The following is a 19,025-nucleotide window of genomic DNA, read 5'->3' on the forward strand; positions in this document are numbered from 1 at the left end:
TATGCTTGCTTCCCACTGTCCTGCCTTTCTATGGCCATCTTCATCCTAGCTGTGTCACCACTACAGAACCTTGGCCAAAAAGTCAGAGTGTCAACTGGGTTAGGACAGAACGAAATATTTTTAGCTCAAATCTTAAAAATCAATATATCTAGAAGATGCATATTTTTTAAAGTGGCCAAAGATAGAATAAAATTCGGCCAGTTCAGCACAAACCAGCCAAAATTCAATCCATGATTGGCCATGCCCATTCAACAGAAGTTGATGGTAAGTTCGACTTCTGTGGAATGGACAAGCTAGAAAAGCTTTGTCATTCAAACTCTGTAGCCACTGATCAGTGTATTATGACAGCGAAGAGTCCCTCTGGTTTTTTTCTTGGTCAGCCTGCTGCCACCATCTATGGCCAGCTTAAAGTGGTTGTAAAGGCACAAGATGTTTTACCTTCATGCATTCTATGCATGAAGGTCAAAAACCTTCTGTGTGCAGCAGCTCCCTCCCCCCCCCCCAGCCCACCCTAATGCCTACCTGAACTCCCTCTCAATCCAGTGATGTCAATGAGAGCCTTGTCTCTCCATTGGCTCCTGTAACAGTCAATCACAGCCAGTGACCCAATTAGGAGATGGAGGGAGCGGGGTTGAGTCATGGTTCCATGTGTAAATGGACATACAGAGTCATAGGTCGGGAACGCGCCTTCTTGGATGCCCCCAGAGCAAGCTGCTTGCTGCGGGGGCACTCTGGCAGGAGGGAGGAGTCAGGAGTGCCAGTGTGGGACCCAAGAAGAGGTGGATCCAGGCTGCTCTGGGCAAAACCAACTGCAAAGAGCAGGTAAGCATACCATGTTTGGTATTTAAAAAAACAAGACTTTAATATCGCTTTAACTCTACAAGAATGGTGTTATCCCTTGCCCATTGATTATAATTAGCTGTTTTTCTTAATCACATGGTGTACTCAATGTCCCATTCTAATTAAATCCCAGAGTTTGGATTGTCAGTGTCATGTACAGACAATCCTTGAACTTTATTTTGACTAGTAATGCATTTTGTAGTAATCATTTTTTTTTTTTGCAGCCATAGACTGGATAGAAAGATTTTTCTGATTCCGTCTCTCACATATTGACACCTTGCCAATTAGTTGTATTGCCCACCCACTGCCCACTTTATACTCACCTCTACAGCACTCCCCAGTCCTTTCTCCTTCTGTGCCACCACAGCAAAGGGACAAAATGGGTGACATCCCTGATTCCTCTGAGATCCAATACTGGGTATTTTGTTGGCAGCCAAGACATCAGAAAGATTGGTGCACACTGCTGGATAGGTGAGTATATATATACACAGTAGGTTGAAAAAGGTGATGACATTTAAACAGATGCTGCCACTTTCCCCTGTTAGACTGGAGCTGCACTTTAAAGTTTGTCAGATGAGTGAAAGAAATATTTTTTTTTTTTTTTTTTTAACATCGCTGTCTTCAGAATTCCAAAAACAAGCCATTTATTGCTTATTTGTGGACAGAGTACCAAGGAATGCAAGCCATTATGTCCCTGAGATCAATGTCCCACAACAGATAATATATCAGGAACTTCTGAACTTTTCGGAAATTTCTAGTAAAATCTTACAAATTATGGGTCTCATTTATCAAAAAAGGAGTACTGTGTAGTCTCTGTACTGCCTTATATCCACTGATCAAGTTTATTAAAAATTAAAACTTAAATAGGACTTTGCAGAGCGTTTTTTTGTAGAACTGACAAGTTAAGGCTCAAGAAATGGCCTATGGGAGTTAAGTTAAAGACAGTTACATAGGAAGCTGGGGATTTTACTAAAACCACAATTTACAAACAACTGTGCATTATGTTTTTATTCTCTGGACACTTTTAGTGAGCACTATCATTATGTCTGATGACTAATGACTGAGAGCTGCCTAAACACAAGGATACATTTTTAGGCATTAATGCATATACTCCCATTAAGACATTTTATACTAATGTCAATAATCATTTTTTATTATATTATTGCAAAAATCTGTCTAATGAAACAGCAGAAGTTCTTTAGGAATCAATATTTAAATATATATTTATTTATTGGACATTCAAGTATTTATGTAACGGAAACTACACCATAAAGCTGAGGAACTTAATTTACTCTGAGCCTGAGGGAATGGAAGGATAAGCAACATAAGCTCAAAGTATCCATCTCTCAATAATATTGGATTGAAATTGGGTGCAACAACTTCAAAGGCAATAACATTTAGAATGTACTCCCTCTGCATTACTATTAGTTTTTGAAGTGTACGTGCCAACGCAGAACTAGTGCCTGCATGTGTCCCAATTTTTCAGGTCAGTCAAGATTAGTTCCACTTCAGTTGCCTTAGTAATATATTGGGTAGCCTGAATATCTGGAGGTGAATGCAAGTGGTGCCCTTAGAAACCAGCCATATTCCAGTTGTCATTTTCTTGCTGTAGGTTAAAATATAAAAGCAGAATACTGTTTGTTATGGTAACACCTTCACTGCCCTTCTTGGAATTGTGGACTCCTGTAAGCTGGAGTTCATGTTAAACGCATTCTTTTCTATTCAAATGCAGCGTTAGTTACATGCATGCATTTGAATGCAAAACACAGTGTTTGAAAAGAAAAGGCCACATCTGACTTATTTTACCCACAATCCAATGCAACTCAAGAGGACCTGCTGAATCCAAAGAAACCCAATGCAAAGTAGGTCACATGCAGCCTCTGAGCTGTCATCTACACATCTGAATTTTAAATGCATGCCAAACCCAGCAAAGCAACAGTCAGGTACGCAAGCCCTTACAAATTAGAATAATCAGATTTATCATGGTAAATAAAGCCCTGATGCTGGCCAATATACCCAGGAGCTGTAAGTAACTTCACCATACAACACTTGCATCGACAATATTCATGGGACATAGACACAATGCAGTGACAGAAAGACAAAAAGATACTTGAGCCTACAACTTTTTGCATATATAGTATGAGTTTACTCTTCATTTGTATCTGGAAGATACCATGGGGTAGATTTACTTAACCACTTAAGCCCCGGAGGATTTTCCTGCTAAACGACCAGGGGGTATTTTGCGATTCGGCACTGCGTGACTTTAACGGACAATTTCGCGGTCGTGCGACGCTGTACCTAAACGAATTTGACGTCCTTTTTTTCCCACAAACAGAGCTTTCTTTTGGTGGTATTTGATCACCCGTGCGATTTTTACTTTTTGCGCTATAAACAAAAAAAGAGCGTACATTTTGCAAAAATAACAATATTTTTCACATTTTTTTATATGAAATTCCCCAAAAAAAAATGTAAAAATCAAAATTTTTTAACATTTTCGGCCAATTTGTTTTATGCTACATATGTTTGGTAAAAAAAAAAATCGCAAAAAGCGTATTTTGATTGGTTTGCGCAAAAGTTATCGCGTTTACTAACAAAGGGAAAGATTTTTGTCATTTTTGTTGTTTTTTTTTTTAACGCGTAATGGCGGCGATCTGCGATTTTTTTTGCGGTACTGCGACATTGCGGCGGACAGATCGGACCCTTGACTGACATTTTTGAAACTTTTGGGGTTACCAGTGACATTTCTACAGTAATCAGTGCTATACATATGCACTGTTACTGTAAAAATACACTGGTAGTGAAGGGGTTAACTTTATTTGGGAGGGAGGGGCTGTGTGTATCCCTAGGGGCGTGCTTTCTACTGTGATTGGCTGTGGCTTGAGCTGTAAGGACACTGATCAACGGATCTACATACTAGATCCGAGTGATCAGTGTTTTTACAGCGAGGAGAATGACAGGTGGCTTGTTTACACAAGCTGCCTGACATTCTCCCTCTCCCCCGCCGATCGCCGAGTGACCGGCGGACATCGGGTCCGCTGGTCACACGCGCGGGGGGGGTCCGTGACCGCGCGGGAGCGGGAGCGCGCCTCCGCGGGCGCGCGCTCGCTCCCCAGAGCCTCACAGGCGAGCGACGTAGACCTACGTCACTCTGCCTGTGAGGGGCTGACTGCCGCAGTAAATATACTGTGAGCAGTCGGCAAGTGGTTAAAGTGATACTAATGTCTCATTTTTTTGGGGGGTAAAAATAACAAACATGTCTATACTTACCTGCTCTGTGCAGTTGGTTTTGCTCAGAGCAGCCCAGATCCTCCTATTCTCAGTTGGTTTTGCACAGAGCAGCTCAGATCCTCCTATTCTCTGGTCTCTCTTTGGTGCTCCTGGCTGTTCCCTCCTTTTGAGTGCCCCCACAGCAAGCAGCTTGCTATGGGGACACCCTAGCTGAGCTGCAGTTCCCTGTTTCCCTTCAGACAAGGAGTCACAGCCCGGCACCACCCCCTTTCTCTCCTCATTGGCTCACTGACTTTGATTAACAGCAGCGGGAGCCAATGGCGCCATGCCGCGGTTTTAGCCAATGAAGAGAGGAGTCCCGGACAGCCAAGTCTCTCGTGCAACATCTCTGGATCTAGATGGACCTGAGGGGGGCTGAGGGGAGCTGCTGCACACATAGGGATTTTTATCTTAATGCAAAAAATGAATTAGGAATAAAAATCTTCTGAATTTACAAACACTTTAAGGCAAATAGACTATTTACTTTGCTGTCCTTCACAAGACAGTTAGACCCAGACCTTAGTGAAGGTCTGCTGACTTCCATGATCCATTTAGGTGCAAGCAAAATTATGTTTTTTTTATTCGCCCAACACAGGGGGGTTAAACCCATTTCAGCACAGGCCACATCAGCATTATGGATGCTCTGAAAGGGCTGGTTGCATCTTTAAGATTAGGTGTCCAGACCACCCTACCCCTCCATCAGATGTAAAAAACCCAAGCAACATCAGAAGTTCCCTCTCTTTCATCACAGTTCACTTCTTTACCTTGTGCTACTGCCAAGAAAAATTTGGCGGGGATCTAGGAACCAACCAGTGCAGGGTCTGTCTGGAGGAGGACCAGAGGATTGCTGGAGTCAGCTGCTGGAATCTGCTGAATGCTGAGACCAGAGGAGGCTGAGACCAGGGGGTACTGCGGCTGCACAGAGAGGCAAAGGATTTGTAGGGGGAGTTCCATCCTCTTCTCGGCTGCCAAAAGCTGAGACGGAGAAGAGACGAGCCTCTCCGCGGCTGCACGGAGAATCGCTGGATCTGGCAAAGGAGCTCTGTCCTCCTCTCTGCTGTCGACTGCTGAGACATGATAGGGGTGGAGATTAGGGGGGTGCAGCAGCTACAGGAGAGGAACAACAGCCACATAAAATGGCCTTGCGGGCTAGATTTGGCCTGCGGGCCTTGTGTTTGACACATGTGGCCTAGCACATGATTGGTTATTCTTTCAAAAGTAAAACCTCCCCACATTCACTAAATTCTGTAGAAATTTCCTTGAAAATTGAACAGCCTACTTGATTTTAGTAAAACAACCCCTATATCTCTGTGTTAATGTTGGTCAAGTTTTAGGTTTCATGACTATCCAAACACTCTGCAAAGTGCAGAAACCCACAAAATTCTGCTGGACTGACAATATTCTATTTAGCAGTTTCTTTCATCACCCCAGCTTTTGTGAAGCTGTGTATTTTAAGTTTATATATGTACTTTAAAGCAGATACTGACAACTGAGATTCTTACACCTGTCAGATCTGGCTCCACACTGCCGGGGGGTGCATTGACCAGCCAGCCACAGCGGTGTCCCTACATTTGATTGATGAGCACCTTTTTTATCTATATCTTGTAAGTTGCCACTTTGTTGTTTCCCAGTAAAGTGCTTTTAATGCTACACTCAAAAGCTGATTTGTTCCTTGTTCTTACCTATGCAACAGAGTAAAACAGAGTTACATAAGCAATGAGCCATTTCTGCCTGTCCAAAGAGCTACCACTGACACCATTCCTCCGATTGACCACCAATGTAAGGAGTAATTTTCCAATGGCCACCAGTGTAGGGGAGCAACTTTCTGGTGGCCATCAAATGTAAAGGCTCACTTTTCCAATGGCCACCAATTTGAGGGAGCACTACACTTTTCACTATATGTTTATCTTTGGACATTATTATTATTTGTGTCATTAATTATTAGTGCTACAAATAAAATTATCATACAGTGAAGCCCTGGCTGTCCAATACGCTAAGTATGCTACATTTCTTTTTTTGGTCTTATATCCTTATATCCACAACTTACTGTTTATAATATTTATGTCTTGTGCATGGTAGATCTAATACTTATTAGCAGGGGTTCTCTGAGATCCAGAAGACTTTCTCTGTGTTACAAAAAGTGGGAAAGGATGATCTAGATAGATCTAGAATCAGTCTAGATTAGAAGATAGATTTGGCACCAGTTGATTATGCATCAGAACAGCACATTGAAAAGCAGCATGTGTTTTGAATTCCAGTTATATTTGTCCTTACGCCTAACCAGCAATCTGTTCCGATTAGCATGAGATCAGTCTGTACTTCTGTACCTGTATGCAGGCACATAAAGCAGGTTTAAAGATTTTTTTTCCATGCAAACTACTATGATGACACAAACATCTCCACTGTAAATTAAGACTATCATTAACATTTTTTTACACTTCATTATGGAAGAGTGCACATTCACAGTGGCTTATGGAACCATTAAACCGTATAAAACAAATCCCACTCCTCTGCTGAAGATCCCTTTTCTTTATTGCTAAGTAGATTTTCTATTTAAAGCTAAACTTTTTTCATCTTAATGCATCCCAACTCTTACAACGTTTCTATGAATGATATGGGATTAAAAACATGCAATTAAGCAGCAGGAGAGAGCTTATCGTTGCTTTTACACTCCCATTTTAGTCAAAATGTTAATGTTTGTGACAAATAAAGCTTTACTATTCTAATATTATTTTGTAAAAAGAAGCTAGTTGTGAAGGTCAAACAGTTTTATTCTACTTTTTATACTATTCAGACTGATTGAGTCGTTCATCTTACAATAGACCTACACGGATGCCAAAAAAATCTAAGCAAAAAAAAAATGATTTGAAATATTTTTTGGTATTGAGATATGCAATTATGTCTATCACAGCTGAAGAGGTATATAGTGAATTGCCACATGCAGAAAGAAGCACAAATACAAGTCAAGCTATTTGGTACATTAAATTACAATTTCATAGGTGTAATTGTTCCAATTTTCTGAGGCTGTGCAAGGGAACAATTTAGCCCTGAACCTTCTAGCATCAGACATCAAAACTCTTGTTAAAATCAAAGTCTGTATAGCAGATTGCAAAATATAATTACAAGGAATAACTACAAATGACCTTTCTTGGAATTGGGATGAAAAAGGAGATAAAGTAAAGATAAGAAAAACATAAAATTATGAACGTATAAAGTACTTGCTTCTGCTTTGAACCATTGCATGGATGTGACAAAGGCAAGTTCAGTTCGGTGACAGATATGAAAAACTCATGTGTTAAATTCCTTATATACAATATGCATTCAAATATTTATTGACCCTTTTAGGTGCTGATTCATGTTTCACTTGTCAGTCAGATTAGGCCATACCTCCCAAGATGCTTAGTAAGTAACTGAGAGACAGTAAAATAAATGTGTCAAAAATCCGGGAAATTCAAATGAAGAATATGATGGAAAATACATAAGCAAATAACCACCCAGATAGCAGGCAATTGAGATGCAAGTTTGAAAATGACTTGCTAAGCTATTGCTAGACTTGCCAGGCCTCACAAGTTTGTTGCACAATTGCAGCAAGTCCACACTGCATGACTCCAGATCAACTTTCTTTGCAAATGTTCTGCAAGTCTGCTTCAAGTTCTGGTTCAGTTATGTTGTGCAATAGTCATTCCACCACAGGGGTCACTTGGAATGAGGGGGTGAATTTGAAAAAGCGTCAACTAGAACATGTGTTTCAAGTGCTCTGCAAGTGAACAATTGCCAGTGAAAATGTACAGCAAGTTAACAAGACTTACAATTCAACATTGCCACAAATTTGTGGCAAGTTATCCTTGCTATCTGGACAGTAGATAACGTTATATGCAATCCAGCAGCCTAAAACAGATCCCTCACAAGAAGTGTACCCTACCTACATATTATGCCACTCAGTTTCGGTCTCTAGACCAGGGAAGCTATTTACTATTGCAGTGTATTGATGCTTTTTCATTGTTCTGTAGGCTAATTTCTAATTTGGCATTGCCACATAAAAAATCTTCTGGCAGCAAAGTAAGAAAATTTGAATTTCCCTGGAAGTGTGCAGGTTGTTTACTCCATGGTTGGTATACTGGCTATTTAGTACCCAGTATAACTGTTCTTCATGTTGGACCCTATTAGAGTATTTGCACATGGTACGGATGTGTGAACATCAGTATTCCTGATCAAACTTTCTTGTGTTTATTTTGGGCATTTTTGTGTATACACGCATGCATAAGTAAAATAAATTCTAGCTCTCAGAAAGGAATTTTAAACTCTTCAAATTCACATTTTACATGCATACGCGTTTTGACTTGAAACTCAGAATTTTGGATTATTTATTTTTATTTTTTTACTCATCTATATGCAGCTCATATTTACAATTGGCTACATTTAGATCAGTATAAAAAAGTTTGCTTTTAGGCAGCAGTGTGCAAGAGGCCTTATACCACTGCACAGTTGAACCTGTGTTTTGATCACGATCACTCACTTCAATGGAGCGCTCCTTGTTGTTTGTGTTGTTTTTCTTCTCACAGTATTCAAAGTCATCAGGATATCTCAGACATGGTCTGGACTGTCTCAGATCAGAGGAATCTTCTTGGATCAATGTTATGGAAATTAGATATAGGAGATGGCGCTCAGTGTGCATATAGTAACAAACCCCAATGTGGACTTAGATGGATAGTCTCATAAACACTTTATTATGATGATCCAAGGGTAAAGCATATTGTGAATAAAACAAGGTCAGTCCTACCGCCCCTTATTCACAATATGCTTTACCCTTGGATCATCATAATAAAGTGCTTATGAGACTATCCATCTAAGTCCACATTGGGGTTTGTTACTATATGCACACTGAGCGCCATCTCCTATATCTAATTTCCATTACATGTTCTATGCTGTCTTACATCAGGAATTGGGCGAACAGTGTTGCTATTCCCATACATCTTTAACACATGAACTTTAAAGGCTTTTATGTATTCTCTGTGAAGGGACATTCCAGGACTTCATCATCTTGGAGTAGCGCCAGAACTTTTTTGGTAATAGTTTTGGATCAATGTTAACCTTGTCTCTTTTATGATCTAGTAGCTCATAACTATACATGTTCCCATAATCTCCTGGAATGTTACAGGGTCACATAGCCCTCTTGAGAGAAATATGGTCAGTTCTACACTACATAAATATCAACCTGCAATTAGTGGACTCCAAAAGGCACACCTTTTGAAACACACTTTAAGTTTAGATAAGCCATGCATATCATTCTACCCACACGTCTTATTCTAGAGGTGTGAATATCCTGATATACTGTACATCTCTGGACTTCTAAAAATTAGCCTGTGCCAAAGATGATGAGGGCAGATATGTCTTTTTATATTGTAGGTTACCCATAATTACCGGTATATTAGCCTTGGTATATATTCCTCCTCCCTTTTCTACAATGGTACTGAGGAAATTTCTGTCTTTCATGCTGGACAAACCAGATGTACCACTATTTTTACTTGGTGACTTTAACAGGTACCTAAACCCTCTAACAGACAAATATTCCCAGCTCTCCTGGGTCCTAACCTATAGGGGTACTGCTTTATGCCACTTTCTTGAAGAGATGGGGTGGACTAAATTTTGGAGAGCTAGATACCCTCATAAATGCCAATTCACCCCTGCCTTTCTAGGAAAGTATAATAGGTAATCACCACGCTACTATTTACAATGAACTACTAGAGATAAAAATATAAAAATTTGGGACTAAAATGCTTGCTGCTAAGCACTGTTAGATGTTCCAACACCAAAAGAAACAAACAAAAAAAAAGTGCAGAACTAACTTACTTATCAATAATGGTGGAACCCTCTAATGTATGGTATGTGCAGTAAACTTCAATATTACCAAAATACCAGTGTTTGTGATATGTAACTACATATATAATACATTTCAAACTAAAAATAAAATAAAAAAAACATGTCTCTGATCAGCAGGTCTAACCTTATTAAAATTATATTTCTGCCCCAATTACTGTATCTTTTAGTTATCTCTTTCCTATGATTAATACGATTTCAAATCATTCCTATGTAGGGACCATTCTCTCAGGATCAAGCTAGAACTATATGGTCCCCCATATAGATCCCTCCTTACAGCAGGCCAGGGTGAGGTGAGGTCCCATCCCCCATATAGATCTCCCCCTTACAGCAGGACAGGGTGAGGTGAGGTCTGGACCGTGGCCTGCTGTAGGGGGGATCTATATGGGGGACCCCAGAGTGACCTAACCTCACCCTGGCCTGCTGTAGGGGGGGATCTATATGGGGGATCATGTCCCCCATATAGATCCCCCCTTACAGCAGGCCAGGGTGAGATGAGGTCCCGTCCCCCATTTAGATCTCCCCCCTTACAGCAGGCCAGGTTCCCCATAAAATAGATCCCCATAGTCTTCTCAGTGTTCTCACACAGTCAGTCAGACAGTCAGTCACTAGACTAGTACAGCCAGTACTACTCCAGTCCTACCTTTTTTCACCTGTGTCCCGACTCCCGATCACAGGCTAGGTTTTCCTCCTGCAGGCTGCAGCACCACTGTCACCACTGACTCTCTGGCCTCTCACCTGCCAGCTTCTTCTGCTGCTGCGGCTGCCTGGCCTGGTGGTTCTCTCCTGCGCTGCGCTGGGAGGCTGCTGCATGGGTTAGTAGTCCCTCCCCCAGACAGTCCCTCTCCGCACCGCACGCTTGGCCTGTCCCCCCCCCCACCACTCCACAGTGGGCGACGCTGTTTCCAGCTGGATCGGATTCGGTCGGGAGCCGAGCGGCACAGCCAGCAGTGAGAGTGAGCCAGGGGCAGAGAGGGCTGTGAGTGCGAGCTGACTCAGCGGGCGGCGGCAACCAGCCTATCCTGACAGAGTGAGTGACATGACACTGCGGAGCGGATGTGCCCCCCCAGATGTTGCGCCCGGTGCGGCCGGCACCCCCTGCACCCCCCGCGCTACGCCACTGGATGTTATGTATTTCCATGATGACGGAGCGGGAGCGGAAGGACATGCCCGAAACTGGAGAAATAGTCCCTGACAGCGAAGTGGTACTAGCGGAGGGTGTGACGAACCCTCAAGACTGACCCACCGAACCCCTGGGGTTCGATCGAACCCAGGTTAAGAACCACTGGCTTAGGCATTGGACTGTGGTCGCCACAGGTAATGGAGTCCTACAAACACCATATGGAAGTTACTTTATGCTTTGAGCACCTGTCCATTCCCACCATGGTTGCCCAGTTAAATTTGAGAAGTTATGGAAAGAACGGTTAAAAACTCCTATCCCTAATTGACCTGATATTGCATAGACATATATAGAGTATTATACGCTTTATTTTGAACACTTCCTGCTCTGATGTGACTTACTCAACTTGTGTATCAATGGGAATAATAATTTACTAATGTGTTATGGTACTGTGAAAAACAGATGACCAAACCCCAATGCTTGAGATGTATGTTCACTGACTGTCAATTACTGTGAAGCAATCTGTTGTTTCTTGCTATTGAATGTCTTCTCTGGATCTGTTTATTGTTTAATACCCTTTCTGATTAAAAAAAAAAAACTTTATATGCAATACCTGATCAATATTGTAAAAGTCTGTCTTTATCCTACCCACTTGTACCTGTCACGTTAAAGGGTTTGGAGGTAGGAAGGGAAAAAGTGAAAATCTGCTTAAAATTTCAGCTGTTTATGTCTCTGGCATTAGAGATCATTTTGGCACGCAGTTTTCATTGATGATGATAACCTCTACCTAGGGCCACTTTTTGAAATCATTGGGCCCCATATAGCTTACTTGACAGGACCCCAACAGCTTAGAGGCAACTTGAGGATAGGTCATGTAGAGGAGGTAATCTAGACACATAGGCCTCTGGTGTCAGCTATGGTCCCCACACTCCAGGAGGAGCAGAGAAGCTCCAGCAGGTGGGTGAACACACACATACATGCACAAACACAGGTCCTCTCTGCAGAGAAAAAGTAGCACAGGTGGTTTTCACCCTCATTACCCTCCTCCTCCAATCAGAAGCTGGTGGACAGGGCCCAAAACTTCTCTATGGGCCCACTATTAGAATTGAAGGGGCTTGGGATCCATATGACACTGCACTTTTTCCACACACAGGCAGCCCTGGACCCTATGGAGTTAGGGGGAGGCCCAGTTCCAGTACAGGGGGGTTCACTGTACCCCTATCAGAGGCCTTGCCTCTACCTATGCATTCCTCATCATATGCTCAGTTTGAATAGGCCAAGTTGTGACAAGTGTGCTTTAACCAAGCCACCTCACTATAATGTTGCCAAGCTCCACTACCAATTTTTTAATAAAAGAGGAATTAATTTTATGCAGTTCTCATTTCAGGATCGAAACACTGGGGCTGTTGGAATGTAAGAATGGGTTTATTTTAAAGGTAGTATTCTGATACTTGGCCTGGACTCATCGCACAGCCAAAGAATATTTACTTTGATATCAAACTGATTGGGTAGCACATGCGTTAATATGAATACAGATTGGCTAGCTAACTTTGACTGACAGCAGCAGCAGCCAATGGCGCCGCTGCTGTGTCTCAGCCAATCAGGAGGGAGAATCTCGGATGGCTGAGACACATGTGGACATCGATGGATAGAGAGGGACCTCAGGTAAGTATTAGGGGGGGCTGAGGGGGGCTGCTGCACAAAGAAAGCTTTTTATCTTAATGCACAGAATTCATTAAAGAGGTTGTAAACCTCCAAAAAAAAAAATGAAAAAAATAAAAACCTGAAAGACAAAGGTATAATGAGCTAGTATGCATTGCATACTAGCTCATTATGAAATACTTACCTTAGAACGAAGCCCCCGCAGCAGGGCCTGCTCACTGATGACACGGCCGACATGTTCACCCATCTTCCTTCCGGGTTTGCGTCCTCCGGCCATCTGATTGGCTAGAGCCGCGATGACATCACTCCTGCGCATTTGCACGGGGGCCGCCGTTCATGGCACAGGGCTCTGAAGGAACGGCACGGGCGGACGTTCCTTCACAACGCATGTGCCAGTGATGTCACTGGCTGCTTGCAAAGTAAATATCTATTAAACGGTGCACATTTAGGAGATATTTACAGTACCTATAGGTAAGCCTTATCAAGTTACAGAGGAAACTTTACTTCCTCTTTAAAGTTTTGCTGCTAAACCCACAACAGTAAAATCTGTCTATAGATGCAGAATAGCATGTTTGTTATAGTCACTGTGTAACTTAAGTGAATAATTATCTGCTTTGTGTAAAAAGTCGGTGTGATCCTGTATGTACAGATCCTCCCCTCCTACACATTCACTCTGGACAAGTCCAGATAAGCACAGGAGAACATCCAAAAGTAGGACCGCACTCAAGGCAGGTGTTGAAATCAATAAAATCCTTTATTCCTCATAGACAAATTCACACAGACAGTGCATGACAAACATGTCAGGTTGACGCGTTTCACGATATAGATAATCGCTTACTCATAACCCCACACTGTGTAACTTAAGTGAATAATTATCTGTTTTGTGTAAAAAGTCAGTGTGATCCTGTACGTACAGATCCTCCCCTCCTACACTTTCACTCTGGACAAGTCCAGATAAGCACAGTAATTGTAGTTCAGCTGCACATGCTCAATTTGGTCTCTATTGCTCAGAGAACACTTCCTGATTTTAGCTGAGCTATTCAGGTCACATGGTATTAACGTCATACATTTGGGCGCATATACAAATCCTAAATGACAGCCCAGTCCCTCCCTCCTCCTCCATGCCCAGAAACTAAAAAAGAACACAGTGGGTGGGATGTCACAGCTTGATTGATGGATGTTTTTTTTTTTTTTTTGAGAGGGTACATGTGATCAGCACAGGGCCAATCAGCACTGTCCAGGCATGTTCAGACAGAGAATTAAGGGTCTTGAAGCCTGATAGGACAAATATGGGAGAAATGAAAACTCCTCTTACAAACTACCAACACTCACTGATGCAGGTCACAAGATTTCTCTAATTTCTATATACTGCTGATGAGAAAAGGTATTTAGCAGTTTATATTTACTAAAATAATTGTATTTCCATGTTCTGTGTACTGTGGGAGACCAGATATAGTGAATGCAGGATCTGGGTTTAGTAACACTTTAAGGTAAAAAACCTTTTGCCTTTTCAACTCTTTTAATATCACTTTAAGATAATAAATCCTTCCATTGAAAGATACAATTCTTAACTATAAGCTCACAAACTTTTTTTCCTTTTTATGGTCACGGTCTACATCTTGTCATGCTGAATGATTCATAACTGCATGACTTAATAACAAGGTTCTCACTGTTACACTTTGCTATATTTATGAAAAATAAACAAGCTGCCGGAATCCTGAGCTAAATGAAATTCAATGTATGTAATTATAAGCGAATTAAAAGATAGTGTTACTTGCCCTCTTCACTAGGTCAGGTATTAGCTTTTGGTCTACGAGCTGGTCAGGAGACAAGCACTGTTCCACTTCCAGGGTGTATTCTTCATTACTCCCATCACATGTTGAATTTCTAAGGGGGAAAAAAGATATTTTATACTTTAGAAAACATTGAACACATTTAACCGCTTTACAACTGGCCACAGAGTATTTAGGTAACCTCAGAATGCGTATATATGTCTGGGATCACATGAACACATACATCATGATGTTGTCCCTGATGGGCTACTAATCCACTTCCCCTTGGTGAAATCAGTGTGGTCCTTGGGCATCGGATCTTTCTGGCTGCCAGTCACAGTAACCAGTAAAAATTTAACAAACCGCTTTCTCCCTCTCCCAATAGATGTTCTGTAAGTTTGGGAGGGGAAGAGAGATTTTTTTTTTTTTTACATTATACTGTAACAAGTATTTCCTTTATACTTTATATTACATTGCATAAAAAAATGTTCAACATTCTTTCACTGCCAAATTAAGTCTTGGTTCACACTACTGTGATGCGACTTTGATGCGATTTACAGTACCATTATGTGGTGTGACTTTGATACAACTTTGCATATTCTATGGGGCCAAGTTGACCTGTAAATCACACCAAAGTAGTGCAGGAACCTTTTTAAAAAATGCACCGTTCTGAGTTGCATCGATAAGAACAGGCAAAATTGAAAACAATTTGATTTTCCTTGAAATGCGATTCTCAAGTTGCATCAGAACTTGCACTGGTGTGAACCAGGCCTAAATCAGGGGTTCATGCAATAGGAAGTACCAGAAGAAGTTTTGAATTGCTCCTATGTCTGAGGCCAGGCCACACAAATGCTAGCCCAGTAACTGCCTAACAAACTGCTACATCTCATAAATATCTAAAGGTAATCAATTGGAGTAAAAGCTGAATCCAGTCATCCAGGTAAAATGGAAAGCTCAAAGGAAAAGGTAGCGGTGGCCAGCTGGGCCAAGGTCTAAGATAAAATAGAGATAATCATGGGGTCCCAAGGATATTCAACAACATATTTTATAGCAAGTCTCTGTATGCACAAGCACCCTCTAATAGCTGTTTTAAAGGGTAACTCCACTTAAGTGAGGAAAAAAAATCAGCAAATAAAGAAAAAACAATGTAGCGTATACAATTGCGGCACAAATCATATTGTAATTGAATGTTATCAAAAATGACCTTTCCTTTTCAATCTGCAGCTGTTGTAATTTTCTGAAAATGCAATGCAATATGGCTACCTGGAGCTGTTCTGTATACAGAATGTGTACTGACCACACCCCAGAAATACCATTTGCTGCTTGTGTGATTGGCTCACCAATTTTCCCAGAAGTCTGCCTAAGATACAAGTCAGATTTCTGGCATCCCCTGCAACAAAAATGTCATTTTTGGTGAGATACTCCCAATAGCAACACATCTAAAGGGATGCAGGTCCAGCTTCATTAGAGCCCTGCAACTGCACAGCTGATAGATTATTATGAAACCACTCCCATTTGACCCACTCAGCACAGAGGAACAAACAATGATTTCTTCAGAATAACAAAAGGAAGGAATCTGCAACAAAGTTTGTTAAAATCCCTGCAATGTACAAAGATCCCCAAGAGGGGAATATTTTTTTTCTCTACAAGTGTGGAGTTACGCTTTAAGATAACTGACAATGATTATGCTAATACTGAAGGCAGATTTACTTGAAAATGAACCTGTGATGACAGAAATAGGGTCTGGGAAGTGTGTGTAAGAGTTGCTTGATATTCATTCTCTTTTTAAATTGTTTCTATTGAAAATTTGACAAGGATTACGTTTCGAACACTGTCAAACATAAAAAAAGAAGTATGCCAACAAATAAGAACAATACATCTGAGCTAAAAAAAAAAATGTAAAGATATAGCCTATGAATATATTTAGATAGACACACCTCTTACATAACTTTGCTCAATGAGCTATCGTGTATTTTCAACCATAGAGTATGTAGGCAAAGAAGTATACCTATCCCACATTCCCCATCATCCCCTTGTAAATGCAAATAAGAGAGAGAGGGGGAAAATTGGATGAGAAGACCAGCACTTCATCACCTAGGTCCCAATGAGTACCGAACCAAATGGGGTGGAAATTCGTTTTTAATTTCCTAAATTTTCAAAAACATGGAGCTCAATAATTCTGGTAAGGCTGCTCTTTTAAAAGTAGAATACATCTAATTGTGGGCCCCAGGGTACAGTTCACCAATAAAAGGCCTAATGAGAGTGCCAGATCAATGGGTAAAGAGCCCAACAGAGCTGAAGCAAGAGCCAGGTGCACTTGGATGCACTCAAATGAGCCGCTGACCGAATGCATCTGACAAACGTTGGCTTGTTTACCTCTTTTAATAGTAACCCCAAAGTTAATCTATTCATCTTGAGCTTATTCAGAATCCCCCTAATGAAGGGGGAGTGTTAGAGCCTCCAAAGTGTTTTGACAGTTTAATGGCACCTCCACATGATGACTGCCTAACTGGAAATTTAAATAATGGTTTTCAAGTGGAATACAAGGGTTATGGCTGCAGCAATATGTCATAACCTCTGTATTGTTTTTTTTCATCCAGTGGTTCTCTAACCGCTACAAGTGATCCAAGTGGCTGATTAGCCGCTGGATCTTTTTTCGAAGTGGCGGCCGGTGGTTCCCATTCATTTGCAGGGATTTCCTCTCACTTCCTGTGTGGCTATAGGACAGTAAGTGAAGGGAAATCTATGCAATGGGACACAGATGGGGGAAAAAAAAGATCTGATTGATGTTAAAAGCCTCTCTTGCTCTGTCTAAAATGAAAGAAAACGTTTTGCCTACAGTTCTACTTTAAGTGGTTAAATGATCTCTTTGGGCTTTTGGACAGAAACAATTGTCTGCCTTTGCTAAAGTTCTTCCAAAGAAGCTAGCTACCTTGCGATTATCCTGGTCCTCTGGTTTCTACATTTTCTCAGGTGGATAAAGTATACCAATTAGGAATGTCAGTATTAACAATGGCCGCCTCCTTGAGTCTGTTAAGGAAAGTTCCTTTAAATATTTGTCTTGGCACATACTCGTTAAAATGAACGTTATTTTTTAAACTTGCTTGGGTAGCATAGTTTGTGCATATGATAGTGTAAAAACGAAAACTGCCAATAAATGCAAAAATGCAGACATAACAAAATTAGCCACTCAGAACACCCTTAAATCAATGTAAACATCATCTTCATCAGTTAAGCATTGTTTTTGTTGTGAATGCATTTCTTATTGCTAACTGTTTTGTTTCAAAATGAGTCTTGTCAGTAGATCCTGTTTGCTTTCACAAATAATTTTTGAATTGTCTCTAATTTACTTTATTAATCAGCCATCATTGTTTATTTCAATGCTGCTCAAAAAAAAAAAAAGGTACATCAGTAGTTGCAGTATATCCGAATAAAGAAAAGTAATTATACAGCATAAAAAAGGAAAGAAAGTTTAGGGCTCACAAAGAAAGCCAACACAATGAATATCTCTAGTGAGTCTGTTTTTAATCATGGAAGATTACGCTCCACTATAATCGCATTATTTGTCTTTGTATGGAGCCTAACAGGAGACCGAAGCTGATGCAGTCTAACAGGTTACATGCCTGAAAGTCCCGCTGAGTGTTCACATGAAATGTAAGAATAATTTTCATTTCATTGTGCTGCAGGCAGCTCTATATACTGATGTGTATTCACAAGATACATCTCACGGCTTCTGCCTGGGGTTCTAATGACCTCTTTGGAGGAATAAATACTGCAGGCAACTCTTCTGGATGAAAGTTAATCACAGGCATTTTGATAGTATAATAGCAGATGTGACTAGCTACTCATGGTCAATGGTACAGTGTCCATTTCCAGGAATTATCAATTGTTTACATGCCATGTTCATAAAAAAGAGTGCGTCTAATGGAAAATCCTGCAAGGTGCTTGTTTTTGAAGGTGAAGATTCTGGAACGGATATCCTTGTTCTCTGTTCACTACTTGCTAAAGCCATACATGAAGCATATTCACAAGAAACTGGTTGAAATTCACTCTATGGATGGCCCTGTTGGCCCCCTTCCACCCAACGTCCTTCAATTGAAAAATCAACTGGCACTGTTCAGGTCTGTAGACAGCTGGCAATGCCAGTTGCTAGAATACAATAGCTGCACCAAGAGATTCGTCCATGTGTGTTGTTGAGTGTGGATAGAGGAACATGGACGAATCTCTTGGTGCAGCTATTGTATTCTAGCAACTGGCGTTGCCAGCTGTCTACAGACCTGAACAGTGCCAGTTGATTTTTTTCATACAGCCCACAGTGTATACGGGCAGTTTTATTCTCTGACCTAGTACAAATACACTCACTGGCCACTTCGCTAGGCATACCTGTTCAATTGCACACAAATTGCTAATCAGCCAATCACATGGCAGCAACTCAATGCATTTAGGCATGGAGACATGGAGACTTCCTGATGACACAATCCGCGAAA

The 19,025-nt window shown here is 41.1% G+C and overlaps 1 protein-coding gene across 1 annotated transcript in view; it reads right to left on the minus strand.

The window, feature by feature from the left end:
- Window positions 1-19,025, minus strand: part of RFTN1 (raftlin, lipid raft linker 1) — a 488,302-nt gene that overhangs the window by 183,153 nt on the left and 286,124 nt on the right. The window contains exon 4 of the mRNA XM_082259172.1: window positions 14,545-14,653. Coding sequence (XP_082115298.1) covers window positions 14,545-14,653 — 109 coding nt within the window. The remainder of the gene's footprint in view (window positions 1-14,544; window positions 14,654-19,025) is intronic.

This window comes from Pelophylax lessonae (genome assembly GCF_965119305.1).
Source record: "Pelophylax lessonae genome assembly, chromosome: 5".
In the NCBI taxonomy this organism is placed as follows: Eukaryota; Metazoa; Chordata; class Amphibia; order Anura; family Ranidae; genus Pelophylax; species Pelophylax lessonae.